At 36.4% G+C, this 14,476-nt stretch overlaps 1 protein-coding gene across 1 annotated transcript in view; it reads left to right on the top strand.

Annotated features, from left to right (window-relative positions):
• Window positions 1–13,880, top strand: part of ADGRG6 (adhesion G protein-coupled receptor G6) — a 102,291-nt gene extending 88,411 nt beyond the window's left edge. The window contains exons 19-24 of the mRNA XM_062488902.1: window positions 24–292; window positions 1,885–1,999; window positions 2,970–3,253; window positions 7,142–7,243; window positions 9,271–9,423; window positions 13,702–13,880. Coding sequence (XP_062344886.1) covers window positions 24–292; window positions 1,885–1,999; window positions 2,970–3,253; window positions 7,142–7,243; window positions 9,271–9,423; window positions 13,702–13,880 — 1,102 coding nt within the window. The remainder of the gene's footprint in view (window positions 1–23; window positions 293–1,884; window positions 2,000–2,969; window positions 3,254–7,141; window positions 7,244–9,270; window positions 9,424–13,701) is intronic.
• Window positions 13,881–14,476: the final 596 nt, after the last annotated feature.

The raw sequence follows: 14,476 nt of genomic DNA, 5'->3' as shown, positions 1-14,476 counted from the left end.
TGCACTTCTGTTTCTCTTATTAGGAAGTTACGAAGAGATTATCCATCCAAAATCCTGATGAATCTGAGCACAGCCCTGCTCTTTCTTAACCTGATTTTTTTGCTTGATGGCTGGATTGCATCCTTTGATATTGATGGCCTCTGCATAGCTGTAGCTGCACTTCTGCACTTTTTTCTCCTGGCCACCTTTACATGGATGGGACTGGAAGCTGTTCACATGTACATTGCACTTGTGAAGGTGTTCAATACGTATATACGGCGATACATACTGAAGTTCTGCATCATTGGCTGGGGTGAGTTCAGTAGATGCAATATTTACGTAGGATGTACGCTGCTGTATAAAATGCTTTCTAAAAATGCTGCTATATAAAAGCTCTTTATCAAAAATACAGAGTAGAATTTCTATCAGTGTGTCGTTTCCTTCCCCCAGCCTGCAGCAGTGCCGGCACACAGCCAGCCCTCTCTGTCACCAAGTTCCCCTGTGTGATTCAGTGTAAATACACTCTCACTGGCACTCTCCACCCTGAGCAGCTCCCAGCCCCAGAATGAGTAGAGAGACCAGATAGACTGGTCTTGTTTTCCAAAGAGGCCAGAGTGGGAGAGGGAAAATATGAGTGCCGTGTCAGAGATGGAGAACTGTGTCACGCAATGAATGCAGAAACTTTTGCAGTTACTGCAAAACCTACAGAAGTTTTGCATTGACTTTCAAAAATTTAAAGACTAGCTTAAATTTTCTTGCCAACAAGGACAAATCAGAAACAACCAAAATTTTCTGAGACTCAGCACAGCATTTAAACCACTAAGAGATCCTGGCTGCCCTAAGCAATGTACACAGCAGGACAGAAATGGAAAAAGTAATACTGAAAAATAACTGCAAGGCTCAGGCAGCAAGACTTTTATTCTTCATTTTTGTCTGTAATCAGGAATCTGTGGTTTCTCCCTGAATGCACATACTGTGTTTGAAATAATACGACACAATACAAAGCCATTAACCTTACGGCTAGAGAACTGACCTCAGTACAGCTGATAATTGATGTCTTTCCATTGGCAACTAGCATCCTCTTTGGCAACCTCAGCAGAGTACAAGGGCTGAGTGGTCGGAAAAGCAAATTAACCTCTTCCCCTTTGAATCTGTTCTGTTAGAGCAAGGATAAGACATGTAAATAAGGCATATCAGGAAATGTACATTTTTTTGTGTGAGCTCTACCTTTCTGCAGAGTTCTCTTATGCACAGTTGTCTATTTTCCCCAAATACTCCCTCTGCTTTTTTATTAAGAAGTACTTACTTTGCTTTACAGAAGCTAGGGGATCACATCTAAATAAAGTATATATTATATGTATAGTGCTGTAGAAGATATATAATATGGTGTATATAATACAATGTGGTTGAGAGAAGCAGTGGAGAAATTGCTGGTTTAAGTTCATGTTCCCCAGTTACACCACTTTATGAATTCACATTAGCATGAAAAACTCCCTCAAAAAATTCCTAATGCCATCCCTCTGCTAGATCTCATTTTTGCAATAATTTGTTAATCTTCTCACTATATAATGAGAGCCTGTGCACAGTTGCAAATTTAACTTCATGTAATTAAGGGATATTATTTTACTTTAGTTTATTATTTTACTTTAATTTCCTTATCATGTACTAAGCTACTTCTACCCTACAGAACATTACAAGGCTTACTCTTTAATGCCTGTTAATTGCTTTGATAGCTCCATATATTTGTTCTGTTTGAAAAATTGTTTCCTTCTGCCTTCTCAGTGCAGTTTTCTCAGGATGCTCTGCACGAAACCAATAAGGATGGAGATGTTGATAATTCAGCTTAGCATGGTGAATTTGAAAGTTAAGGAGATATGAAAGCTTACAAGTTTTCTTGTGCTACAGGTTTGCCAGCTCTGGTGATAGCAATAGTTTTAGCAAGTGCTAATACAAATGCAAGTCATGTTTATGGCAAAGACTTATATGGCAGAGATGCAAATGGACAAGGAGGAGATGACTTGTGAGTATTTCTTTTGATGTCTTAAAATTTAACTTTTATACTTGCTTTGGAGAAGTCGATGGTGCATTAAATAAGCAAAAAAGGCAGAACCAAATGATTAGAATCTGTAATGTGAAGAAGGCTGTTAGAAAAATGGGAGAGAAATCTGCACTACCCAATGCCAGGTACAAATGTTCCTCTGGCAAAAGAATAATTTATAGGTTTTGTCATGAAAATAAAATAAAAATACTTGTTTTGGTGTGTCTCAAAATAAAAAGTATGTTTTCTAGGTAAGAGCAAAGAAAGAATTTGTATAAAAAATAATTTCCTTTGTAAATCAAGCAGCCTTTTGCCAATGTAGCTCAATACTCCTCTATGTTCTTCTCTTGATGACGAGATAATAACTCCAAATGCCAAAATTTTTATGTGAGTGCTCTTTTTCTTGCCTGGCAAAGCTTCATCATTATAAATAAAACTTTAATTTTTAAATTTTATTATAGTATCATGCCGAGCATTCAGGCCATTTGCTGCAAGAGGAATTAGTTAGAGCTCTCATATGGCTGACTGTCATATGGCTACCTCAAAAGTCCTGCTACTTCTCCAGTCATGTTCAAGTTCTCCTTTAGCTCCAGTGGTAGAAACTTGAGATTTTGACACTGAAGATCTAAGTTAGCCAATTCTGTTACTAAAGCATTCAATGCTTCACACGGATGACAGCAGTGAATATTTTTTTACTGATTCTAAACTTTTTTTGTTGTTGTTGTTATGGGATTGCAGTTCCCACCACTTCCCACTTTTTTAATTAGTTTTGACTAAAATGTGGTACAGCCCTCAGATTTCTCATATGATAATACTATTCATTTAAGATGCCTCTGGGCTTCATCCTGTTTCCAAACAGACAAATGTTTCATGTTGCACTACAGTTCTGCATCAGTGGTATCAGAAATCAGCTTGCTTTCCTTTAGTCATATTTTTTATTTTTTTTTAACAGCTGCTGGATCAAGAATGAAGTTGTCTTTTACGTGACTTGTGCTGGCTACTTTGGAATCATGTTTCTAATGAATGTAGCCATGTTTATTGTGGTGATGGTGCAAATCTGTGGGAGGAATGGGAAAAGAACCAATCGGAGCCTGAAGGAAGAGATCCTGAGGAACCTCCGTAGTGTGGTCAGCCTGACCTTCCTCCTGGGCATGACATGGGGCTTTGCCTTTTTTGCCTGGGGTCCCTTAACACTTGCTTTCCTGTACCTCTTCTCAATTTTCAATTCATTGCAAGGTAAGCTGAATTTGTGTTCAATAGACAAATAGTATTTGATCTGTTGATGTTCTGGAGCATGCTCTGTCCAGTGATTGGACCAGGATACTCATGTCCAAGCTCTCTAGGTTTTCTTTTGGTATTTAACCATCATTAATTTCCCCTTATGCGGAATAGTATTACCAACTACATGTGGGTTGAATATCTTACGTAAATTAATTATGGTCTCGATGTATTTTTTCATAAAATTAACTACATTATAAATAGAGCTCTTCCTAGCTAACAGTCTGCAGTGTTCTCTGTTGAGATATACACTGCATGACCTTCAGCATTTCCTTTCACTGATTATAACAAATATAGGAAGCCTTTTTCCTTAATTTATTCCTGTAGGGAATGCGTGAATCTCATAACTACTTTATTAAGGCATTAACTCATAAAACAAACTTCATTCCTGTCTCAGTGTGGAGAGATAGCAGAGACATATGGGATATTCTTTGCTTAAGAAAAATCCAGTGACTGTTACACTCAGCTTTTTTTTTCTTTCCGTTACTGAAGTTTTCAATATTTTACTTTTTCAGCATAGTTCGTCTCTCTGAAAAATGCTGTAAATTATAATCAAATGGTTATAAATTACAGAATCATATAGCTGACATATTAAAAAATTCAGGTCAGAGCTAAAATTTGCATGTTTCAACTGCCTTAAAATTCTCTACCAGTGCTTGCCCTACCCATCTATAAAGAACAACTAAACATATAAAGAAGAGAAAACCCCAAGGTCGTTGGAAGTGCATGTGTTATGCCACACATATTGACATAAAAATTAAACCTTCTGGGAAAAACAAAACAAAGCAAACCCAAAAAAGCAAACTCAAGAATGTCATTGTGTTATGCAACACAAATATTGAGATAAAAATGAAATTTTCTTGGGGTCAGCAAAATATCTCTTCTCTTTATGGAAAAAGTACTTAATATCACCCTGTGCAGATTTTATCTGATACAGTTGAGATGTATTTACTGTGCTGAAAGATTTATTGAGCTTTCATGGAAAGAGAATCATGTTGTGGTTTTTTGTTTGGGTCAATTTCAAGCTAAAATGCTAAGCAAAATGACAAAAAATATTTGGATGTGGTGCTCTTTCTAGAGACTGTTTTTTCCAAAGACAGATTCTGATACTCCCCTAGCAGCATAATGAAGTATTTACTGCATTGTGTCTGTGTTAGAAATTCAGACAGGCCTAGAGAGATCAGAAGTATGGGAAGAACATGAAAAAAGACTGAAATTCTGAAAGCCTTGCCAAGGGTCAAATTGAACAAGTTCTCTGTAACCAGAATTTCCAGTGCAGTCAATTAAGCTTGTATGTTCAGAGTGCATACAAGGTTGGCCAATGCTGCCTAAGTAGGGTTATAGCACTGTTTAATGGAAAATGAATATTTGGAAGGTTGTTAAGTCAGAAGATGTAACTGAAAAAGATGAGAATGTAGATGTAAATAAATATGAAAAGAAGAGTGATGAGCTTTTCATGGATTGTGGTAGCAATGATGATGCAGTCTATGCTCTGGCATGTCCTATCAAGAAATAGATTGCAGGAGTATCTGCAGGTACTTATTGCTGTGTCAGAAAGAGCTAGGCAAAGCTAAAGGAAGAGGATGTTTAAAATTCTGTATAAATGTTGCAGTGTTTATGTAGCAGTAAGGGGATGGTATAGGGCAAATCTGTAACAGGAAGCATTTCCAAGCAGTAAAAAGCATTTCAATATTGTGAGTCTTTTATCACTATTAGCAGCTTAATTATGGAGATGTTGGTAAATATATCTATGCTCTCTCAAGTTTTTGAAAGCTGCATGAGCATTTGAAGCCATACCAACAGCCTCCAGCAGCAGTTTTCTGTGCACTGGCAATGAAAAAGCAAATTGCAGCAACTGCTAGTGTTACTGTACTTGCTTTTTCATCTACAAAGGAAATTATTTTTCCCTCCTTGACGCTCAGAGTAAAATATCTGGGAACATTTCTTTTTTGGCTGCTCATTTTATATATATGCCTGGGCAAGCCAAATACTTTCAAGTCAGAGCCAAGCTAGAACCAAGCCTAGGGTCTGATTTGTCTCTGGGAAAGAAAACTGAAGCTGTACTACTAAAAGCACATTGTAAACTTAATGAATAATGAAATACAGAGGAAAAAAAAACCTGGAGACCAAGCCCAGACAGGGCAAAGGCAAAGTACTTAATGCAGTACATTTGTTTTGCATTACTATGGAATATGCATTTTCTTTTTAACCATTCAGAACATTCACTTCAATCTAATTAAGCATCAATTTACTAAGTTTGTAAGCGGCATAAAAGCCCTTAGAAGAACTTTGGGCCACAAACAGCTTCATATCTCCAGCCCTGTGAGAGCTGCTAGTGGTTGCATTGGACTTGCTCTGTGCTTTAAACAAATTACATAGAAAAATATTTTACCAAATTCAAATACAGTATCCATAATCCAAGAGAGTTTACACTTGAGATGCCTTAAGGTGATGCCTTTTTAAAAATGTGCTTTTTTTTTTTTTTCCCCATCAGCTCTTGAAAAGCTTTGGAAAAATTGTTTCATGATCCAACCCCTACCTGGAAGTCAACTGATTCCAGAGGTCTCAGCCTTGCCCATTAAGCAAATACAAGTGCAGTTCAGTGACATGCATTAGTGCAAAATTAGGCCTCAGCAGTTTGGAGAAGATAATTTGGTTCTCCAGGACATTATTATCCAAGCTATACCCTGCCATTGTGTTCTGACAGCTGAAACATAGAAGACATTACCATACAGAGCTATTCATTATGATCAAAAAGAAATGGTTTTAGAGGAAGCCACTTGACCACATTTGCCCACATTATGTAGCATTTATTCATTTAAGATAAAATCATGAGGGATCTGGCAGTAACATTTTGCCATCAGGTATTCAGCCTCAGGTTGGCTCTCTCACAGAAAATACAAGTAAAACAAGAAATAGGCTAAGCCACAGAACAACAAAAGATTACACAGCCAGTGCCTGCCTGAGAAGAGGTGGGAGCATATGAGATTCCCAACTACTATATTTAGCATATACATCTACATATACATATGTAGATGTACAAAGTATGTCTGTAGGTGATGAAACCATACTGTACACCCTGTTAAGACCTACCTTATCACATGGTAGGATGCTTACCTCCTGTCTTGAAAATAAAAACTTTAAAATTCCATGAGAAAAATCAACTCTACAAAATCATTCTTGAACACATTCATTGTAACTGTATATGAAAATGAGTTTTCTTTGGATGTAAGTAGCTGGACTCCTAATTAGTACTTATGAACATATTCTTTCCATTTTTATAATCATTTTAAATACATGCATGTGATGCACATAAATCCAAGTGTGCTTTTTCAGCGTTTGGCCAGCACTCAACTCACTACATTAGGACACTCCTAAGTGCCATTTACAAGATGTCTGGTTTGAAAAGAATACAGGCCACAGTTCTCTGCATACGGAACCATATCCAGGAGATGAAATATTGCCTTGCTAATATAATAATCTTAGTATTTATTTTGCAGCTTCTCTCTTGTAGTCCTGCTGGCTGCAGAATAGTCATTTGTTTCAAGCAAAAGCCCTTTTAATAATTTTCCTCCCAAAAAAAAAAAAAATCACTGAGCTGTATCTAAATCAACAATACCAATAAAAGGCATCCTAACCTCTGTATTCTGATATCCCAGACACGTACGTGGCAACTGGAGGATGGGAAAATTTTAGTTAATTTCCATACCTCTTAAATGATGCATGGATGACAGTAACAAAATATTAAGATTTTTTTTTTTGTACTTCATAGTCTTCTGATTACAGATTTCAGTTAATCTGTTTATAACTACATGCTTCATTTGGTGTTTATTTGCTTTGTCACAGGTTTGTTTATATTTGTATTCCATTGTGCCATGAAAGAAAATGTGCAGAAACAGTGGAGGAGACATCTCTGTTGTGGCAGATTCCGACTGGCAGACAATTCAGGTAAATTCCTTCCTTAGGTGCTGCAGTTGTCTATAAAAGTCCAGGTAAACAGTTGTTTGTTAATATAGTACATGCTATGTTATTTTTAATATAACACAAGGTAAGCCAGAGATGTGGAAAAATAGGTCAATCATAGGCTGTCACTTTAGTACTAATAATTGCCAAGGGACTTTTCAGGTATCATTGCATAAAAATTCTCAAATCTTTCAGGGTTCCATTGAAGACAGATGGTAAATTTTGTAGTGCTATGGACATGGTTTTGGAAGGCCCATCAGACCATAAAAATGACAACAAATAAGAATCTAGAGATTCAAACTTTATCATTCCAAACCCAGTCTTACTCATTTTCTCCTATATTAAAGTATGTTGACTTTAAATTGTGTGGACTGCTAAACTGATGTAGGAGCAATTCTTAAAAGTTGCATAGAAATATTCTGACTTCTTTTGCTTTTATCTATGCCTTTTAAAACTGTCCTGTCCTTTGCCATTGAATTCAGAGACCATTAGAGACTCAGAAATATAGAAAATGCCTTTAACAGAAGCCTGATTAGGTTCCAGAACTGAAGTTCACCTTCATCTGCAGCAGAGGGAAAGGAGAAATGTTAGTTTCGATGCAGGAAAAGTGCAGTGCTTAGGCCACTATATTTATATTTTCCTGCACCTGTGGCCATCTTGGATGGCATGAGACTGCTGTGTTCAGGCAATTGGCTCCTCCTTTGCTCTCTGATGTGGTGATTTGGACCATATAATATAATATGGTTCTTTTTCAATGACCAATGTTCAAATCTACATCTGGTTTAAGGTGGCATAAGCTCATTGCTTTCTATGGTAAGCTTTAATTTTGTAGAAAAAAAACTTCATTCATTATTTCAAAGAATTAGTACAAGCTAGGAAGATCATATTAATTCTAATCAGACATCCAAATTGTTTCATATGTTCTCTTTCCATGTGATTTATCCTGTAACTCCTGAAATAGAAAACCAAGATAGATCCATTTTTAATTTTTTTTTATTTTTCTGCTGCTGTTGGGCAGTTCATGGGTATGAATATGGTAAAAATAAAATCATGAAGGATTTGAATATTTCAGTGGTATAGTTAATGTAATGTCATTATGTCTGGCATAAAGCACTTTACCTCCACGGGATGGTTTTAATCTCCATGAACCTGAAACTGTTTTCAGGCAGAATAGTGAAATATAAGTCAAATGTGAACATACTTTAAAAATCTAGTAATAATTTAGTATAAAGTATTTGTCTTGATTTAAATCAAGTATAAAGTGGCCTACATGTCTTTGGCGTGGACTTCTCTTCCATTCTGTGAATTTCATTGGAGTACGGTGAATAACAGCAAGGTGACTAAATTGTGAAACTTCCTGCACTTACCTGCAACTGCATGGTAAAAAGTAGTTAGATACTTTTATTCTACTTTTATTGGGACACTTGTGATGAGTTTTAAAGTGTTATTTTTCTTCAGTCAGTTTATTGGTATTAGTAATTTAATTTAATTTTGGAAGTTGTTCTAGCATAAGAGCCCATTGTATTAAAGGTTTGGACAAAATTCTTTAAACGTGAACCACTGATTAAAGTTTATTATATAAATTGTGTGTCAATATGATAAACAACAAGTTAGTTTTCAGTATATGTATCTTCAGCATCAGATCAAACCCTCAGATGATAAGATCATTGTAAATGGTCCCTTTCCCATCACCTTTGGATTTTGCTCTTCAGATCAGGAAATTTTGGTATCCCTATACTGCTACAGAGCTTTTCTGCTCTTCTGCATTTTGGAAAACCAGGTTATACTTGGAGTTCTGCTCTCCAGACAAACTACTGTGGTAGAGTAAATCAAATTGGAATAATTTTATCATTCTTAAGAACCAATGAGGATACATAACAGGAAAAGGATAGAGTATTTGTTATAAGCAATACTAAGAAATGCATCAGATATTTGAAATAATCATACTTGAATAAATTAGGCATTTATTATCTATTGTAGTTATTTATGTAAAATTTCTCATTCATTTTTAGATTGGAGCAAAACAGCAACCAATATTATAAAGAAGAGTTCTGATAATCTTGGGAAATCCTTATCCTCTAGTTCCATCGGCTCCAATTCAACCTACCTAACATCCAAATCAAAATCTACGACAAACACGTACTGCAAGCGAAACAGCCATACAGGTGAGTTCTTGCGCTGCAACCCAGTGCATCTGTAAGTACTTAGGGTTGTGTTAAAGACACAGCAAGCATTTCTACCCTAAGGTTAAAGACAGAAAATGTCATTAATTCATATAGTGTCAGTATTTTTAAAATATATGTTACTGTTTAATAACAATCATTACCCAACATGCAATACATGCAATATATAGATCTGATCTCCATATGTTCCCATACTAAATGAAATAGGCTTGATGAAAGCAAATTTTGCTTATTATCCTATTGTAAACACAGGGTAGCCAAAGCACAGAGAGATGACGTTCTTCACCCAAGGTAACATGAAAGTTGGCAGTACAGCTGGAAATAGGAATCAAGTCTTCAGAGTCCAAGTCCACAGCTGATTGTCTTGGTTAAACTCCTTTCATCTAACTGTAAAACATTTATGGGTAAAATGACAAATGGAGCCTACTCGGAAATGGATACTGTGTTCCCAGAGTATGCATTGTCTTGCCCTTCTACAAATAGCCATATCTACTGCTTATTTATTTAGATGTCAATGGCATATATAATAAAAGGCATCATCTGTATTCCACTCATACCATGAAAATGTGCTCACTTTAAGAAGACTTTAAGGGAGCAAAGAAAGAGAGCAGCTGGAATGATTTGCAAGTTTGGTTGTGTTTGAGGTGGTATTTCAGAAATTCACCTATATAGTTCAGATTTTTTTTGTTACTCTGTTTTTGTGAGTGCATGTTTTGGTCCTGTGTAAAGTCACATAACATTATTATACAGTACTCTTTTACAAATATAGTGGAAATAAAATCTGCGCACATATTTAATAACTCAAAGGTGTGTTTACTTGCTTTAAAATATTTATTAGAAAAAATGTTTAGATATGAAGTAGATTATTTCACAGGAAGGAAAGTGATTTTGTTTCTCAAGTATTTATTTTCATTAAGCCCCCAATATCTCATTTGTGACAGCACACTCATTTCTTGATGCATGACATAGTTTCCAGGAAATACCTTCAATTTTTTTTTTTATTGATGATCATTACCTGCTTCAGTTAGGCACAAACACTCCATTTTTTAAAATAATTACACTGTTGTTTTCTCACTGACCAAGATTTAGTGCATCCATTAGCATGAGGGATTGTGTGTCAGGTATTTTAAGATTTTAAAACTTTATTGAGAACATACGTGATGTACAAGTGCTTCGAATACAGTAAAAATGAGAGGTATCTTAGAAATTCCTGATAACTGATAGCAACCAAGCTTGCTCTCAGGACTGCTGTTCACAACAGCACTGAGAGCACACGGCTGGTGCCTGCCTCTCCAGACTGCCTGTCCCTGCTGCCAGGTCAGGTTCAGTGTGCAGTCCACCCAGCTGCCCTGATCAAGCTGTTCATTCATCTCTTCCCTGCAGGAACACTTCTTCCAGCAGTCTTCCACAAACTACATCTTTAATATCCACCCATCACAGTACTGTTTTGATTTAATAGTAGAGGGGGACAGCACTGTGCCCTTTTTGCAGCAGACAGAGTATTCCCTTTTGTACTCATGGCAGATCAGTCTTTAGATCCTTGATCTTGGGATTAATGATAGAAATACGCTTAAACGCCTTGTTGGACTCCAGGCTTTTTATCAGGTTATCAGTTAAGAAGACTTAGTGCTGGAGTTCTTGGAAGGTGTTCTTGAAGTAAAAAAAAAAAGAAACTGTTCCAGATAAGTAGTAAAAGTTAAAAGAAACTTGCTCATATATATTCTTAAAAAATTACGAGCTTTAATCCCATGCATAAATTATTCCTTAAAAGGATAGCAGTTCTTAATGCAATCAAAGTTTTTAATATGATGGCTTATTGGACATTAAGGGAATATAACACTTTTCTTTATACTTTTCTGGAATTTTAATACATTTCACTTTGTTCTCTAAAAATACACATCTTACTGTGATACACCACAGGAATTTTTGATAACACTAGGTTTCTAAATACTGACATATCTTCTCATGTGTAAAAATAATAAAAGGAACAAAAAATAATATTCAGATTCTGACTGTTAATACAGCTGAACTTCTCAGTTTGCCAGCTTAGCTGAATTGCAGGGAAAGAATGTCATAGCTACATGTCTTGGCAAGCCTTGTTGATATGGTTATAATGTGCTCCCTGGAATTGACACATGCATTCATGTGTTTGTGGTATAGATAATGTCTTCTAAGGCCCTTTCCTCATCAGTGGTGGAGCATTACAGGTAAAGTGAGAATTGTTTTTGTTGAATGCATGATTGGAACAGGGTGGAGGGATGCTTCTTGCATGATGACCTCATTGACGCAGAGGATTTTGCTAATCAGAAACGCTGCTTCATTTCTATTACATCTTGCACCACTGATGCTGAATCGAAGGACAAGCATGCTTCAAACTCTGGGTGTCTGCACTCTGCATGGGGCACGAAGCATTTAGAAGTTACCATTTTACAAAACAGACATTAATGTCCTGATGTTAATGCCTGTATACAGTATAGATTGAGGAAAAGAGATTATCCTGAAACACCCATACACGAAGCATACATTAAAAAGCAAAAACAATCTGATTGAGTTCCAGAAGATTGTTTAGTATTTATCAAAGTTATTACAGAAAATTTAATATATTTATATTTGGTCTATGACCATTACTGAATTAATCTTCTAGACATTGAAACTTTTGTACACATTAACACCCAAAATTACTCTGGATTATGGCCAATACATACCTGAAAGCTGTCCTATGAACTGCTGCATGAAAACAGAATGCGCCAACACAAATATTGGATGGGTGACCAAAGGAGGTCACTATGGCATCTTCGGCCCCAGCTGTCTGCAAACCCAAACCAAACTACTAGAAGAAAGTATTTAAATACCCTCTGTAACACTTACATGAATGAGAAGTTAAGACTATATCTGCATACAACTCCCACTTTCTTCAGGGATACATGATTTTAACCCCGTACTTAGATGTGAAACCATTGTAAATGCATATATTTGAAAGGCTTTCAGTACTCAGAAATTTGCTATTGGACACGGAATTACTCACTGCAATTAATGAACATTCTTGTGTGCTTTGAAAAATCATCCTGATAAACCTCAACATGCCTGTTTCTGTTTTAATGAGTGAAACTGTTTTGATTTCTTTGTCTGCAATCCATTTCTCCTTCACAACATTTTGTGCTCTTTATGGCTTGGTATCATGACTTTTTACAGGGATGGGTTACTTTTCTGTTTATTTCTAGTTGTTTTATTTCTAAGAAAAGTTTTTTATGAAATCATAGTTCAAGTAGTGTGCTTAATTCTTAAATGATCCTTTTTGGAGATGATTTCACCAAGGTCTTGTAAACAGCCATCAAAAATGTCACTTGCAAAAAAACATTGCTTCCCAAGATACTCCACCTTACTGCTGGCTAGCAATGGTGCAGACTTTGCTCAGGTTCAGGGAATTAATTCCAGCTTCACTACAGCAGAAGTGATAAGAAAGAGAGCTCGGTTAGGACAGCATACTTGAGAAAATGAGAGACAAGCTCTCTCCCTCTCAATTCTCGCCACATTAGCTCTACCTACTGACCATTCTCTGAACAGCACTAATGCAAGCCGCTGAAGCAGACTTCCCCAGTCTGGCTGGGAATTGCCTTGCTTCTTTATCACCCTTGACCTCTAGCTCAGGGACTTTGAAGGGAGGCCCGGTTGTTGCATATTTTCCTCCTTACAGTTTTCAGCCTGCACCCTCCATATTATGGAAAATTCAAGGAGGGGCTAGGCAAGCACAAAGTTTTGGCTCTGGTTATCTTCTTTAGGATGAAAGACATCCTCTGCTACATTCAGCACAGATTATATTATTTCTGTGCATAGCTCAAAACATCCACTGTTGAAATAGTTAAATCTGTTCACAGTCATTCTATAGTACTTTCTTATGTGGATATGCTATTTATGGGGATCCACTGCTATCAAAATGGTTTTGGTTTGTGAGATTCAGAGCATCAGCAGTAAATTAATATATTAAAAAGTCATATCAGTCAGTAACACTTTAGGCAAAAAAATTAGGGGATAATTTCAAGAGATACCTGAAAGGTCTGCCCACAAAACCAGACAACTCAAAAGAATTTAGGAGAAGCAATCTCAGCCAAAAAGTTCTTTGCTGACTTTTAGGGCAGCAGTTTATAAAGTTCAGCAGTAGTGGCAATTGAAGGCATATCAATGTGGGATTGATGCAACTTTTAAACTTTGAATTTGCTTAAGAGGCCCTAACTACTTCTTCTTGCTTTTTCCTCCTCTTAGAGAATGTTTTTCTTGACAAGCCACCTTCAAAATTTGCCCAAGAGGATGGAGAACAGACATCAATCATCCCTGTCCACCAGGTTATTGACAAGGTCAAAGGATACTGCAATCCTCATTCTGACAACTTCTATAAAAATATCATCATGTCTGACACATTTAATCGCAGCACAAAATTCTAATTGGGTTTCTGATTTACCTTGGTTTCATAATCAAAGATATATAAAAAGTCTGCCTGGAGCTGAGAATATTGGATGTCATAGAATATGACCTATTCAGATTTTTTTTTCCCCCAGTTCATAGTGTTCTCCTGCAAACAGCTTCCACTTAAGGACCGATTTTTTGAAGTTTTTACTGTTGTGGGAAACGACAGTTTTCTACCATGGTATTGAGCTGGTTTTAAATGTGTGCCAGCCAGCATGATGCCTGGACAACTAATTATAATCCTGTGTAAATATCTTTTAATACTGAAGAGCCACAAGCCTAACTTTAAATTATATAATCCAAACAGAAGCAAGTCTTGGCTCCTGGAGAAAATAGCAGACATGTCATGCAGTACAGGCAAGCTTTTAATAAGCAGTTTGCTGATGGTCTTTTTCTTTTGAAAAATATGGATTTTCCCTATGACACTTTTTAGATTCTTGCTTCTTGAATGTCTATTGCTGTTCTTTATTCATAAGTGAATAAAACCCTAGTACCACTTAAAGGGTTATTTTAAACTATTTTTGCCTAAATAGACCTGATCATGCAAACCTTACTCACCAAAACAGTATCTGCT

This window comes from Cinclus cinclus, chromosome 3 (genome assembly GCF_963662255.1).
Source record: "Cinclus cinclus chromosome 3, bCinCin1.1, whole genome shotgun sequence".
NCBI classification, from domain to species: Eukaryota; Metazoa; Chordata; class Aves; order Passeriformes; family Cinclidae; genus Cinclus; species Cinclus cinclus.
Note: the sequence above shows the minus strand (reverse complement) of the source record. Positions and strands in the feature narration are given on the sequence as shown.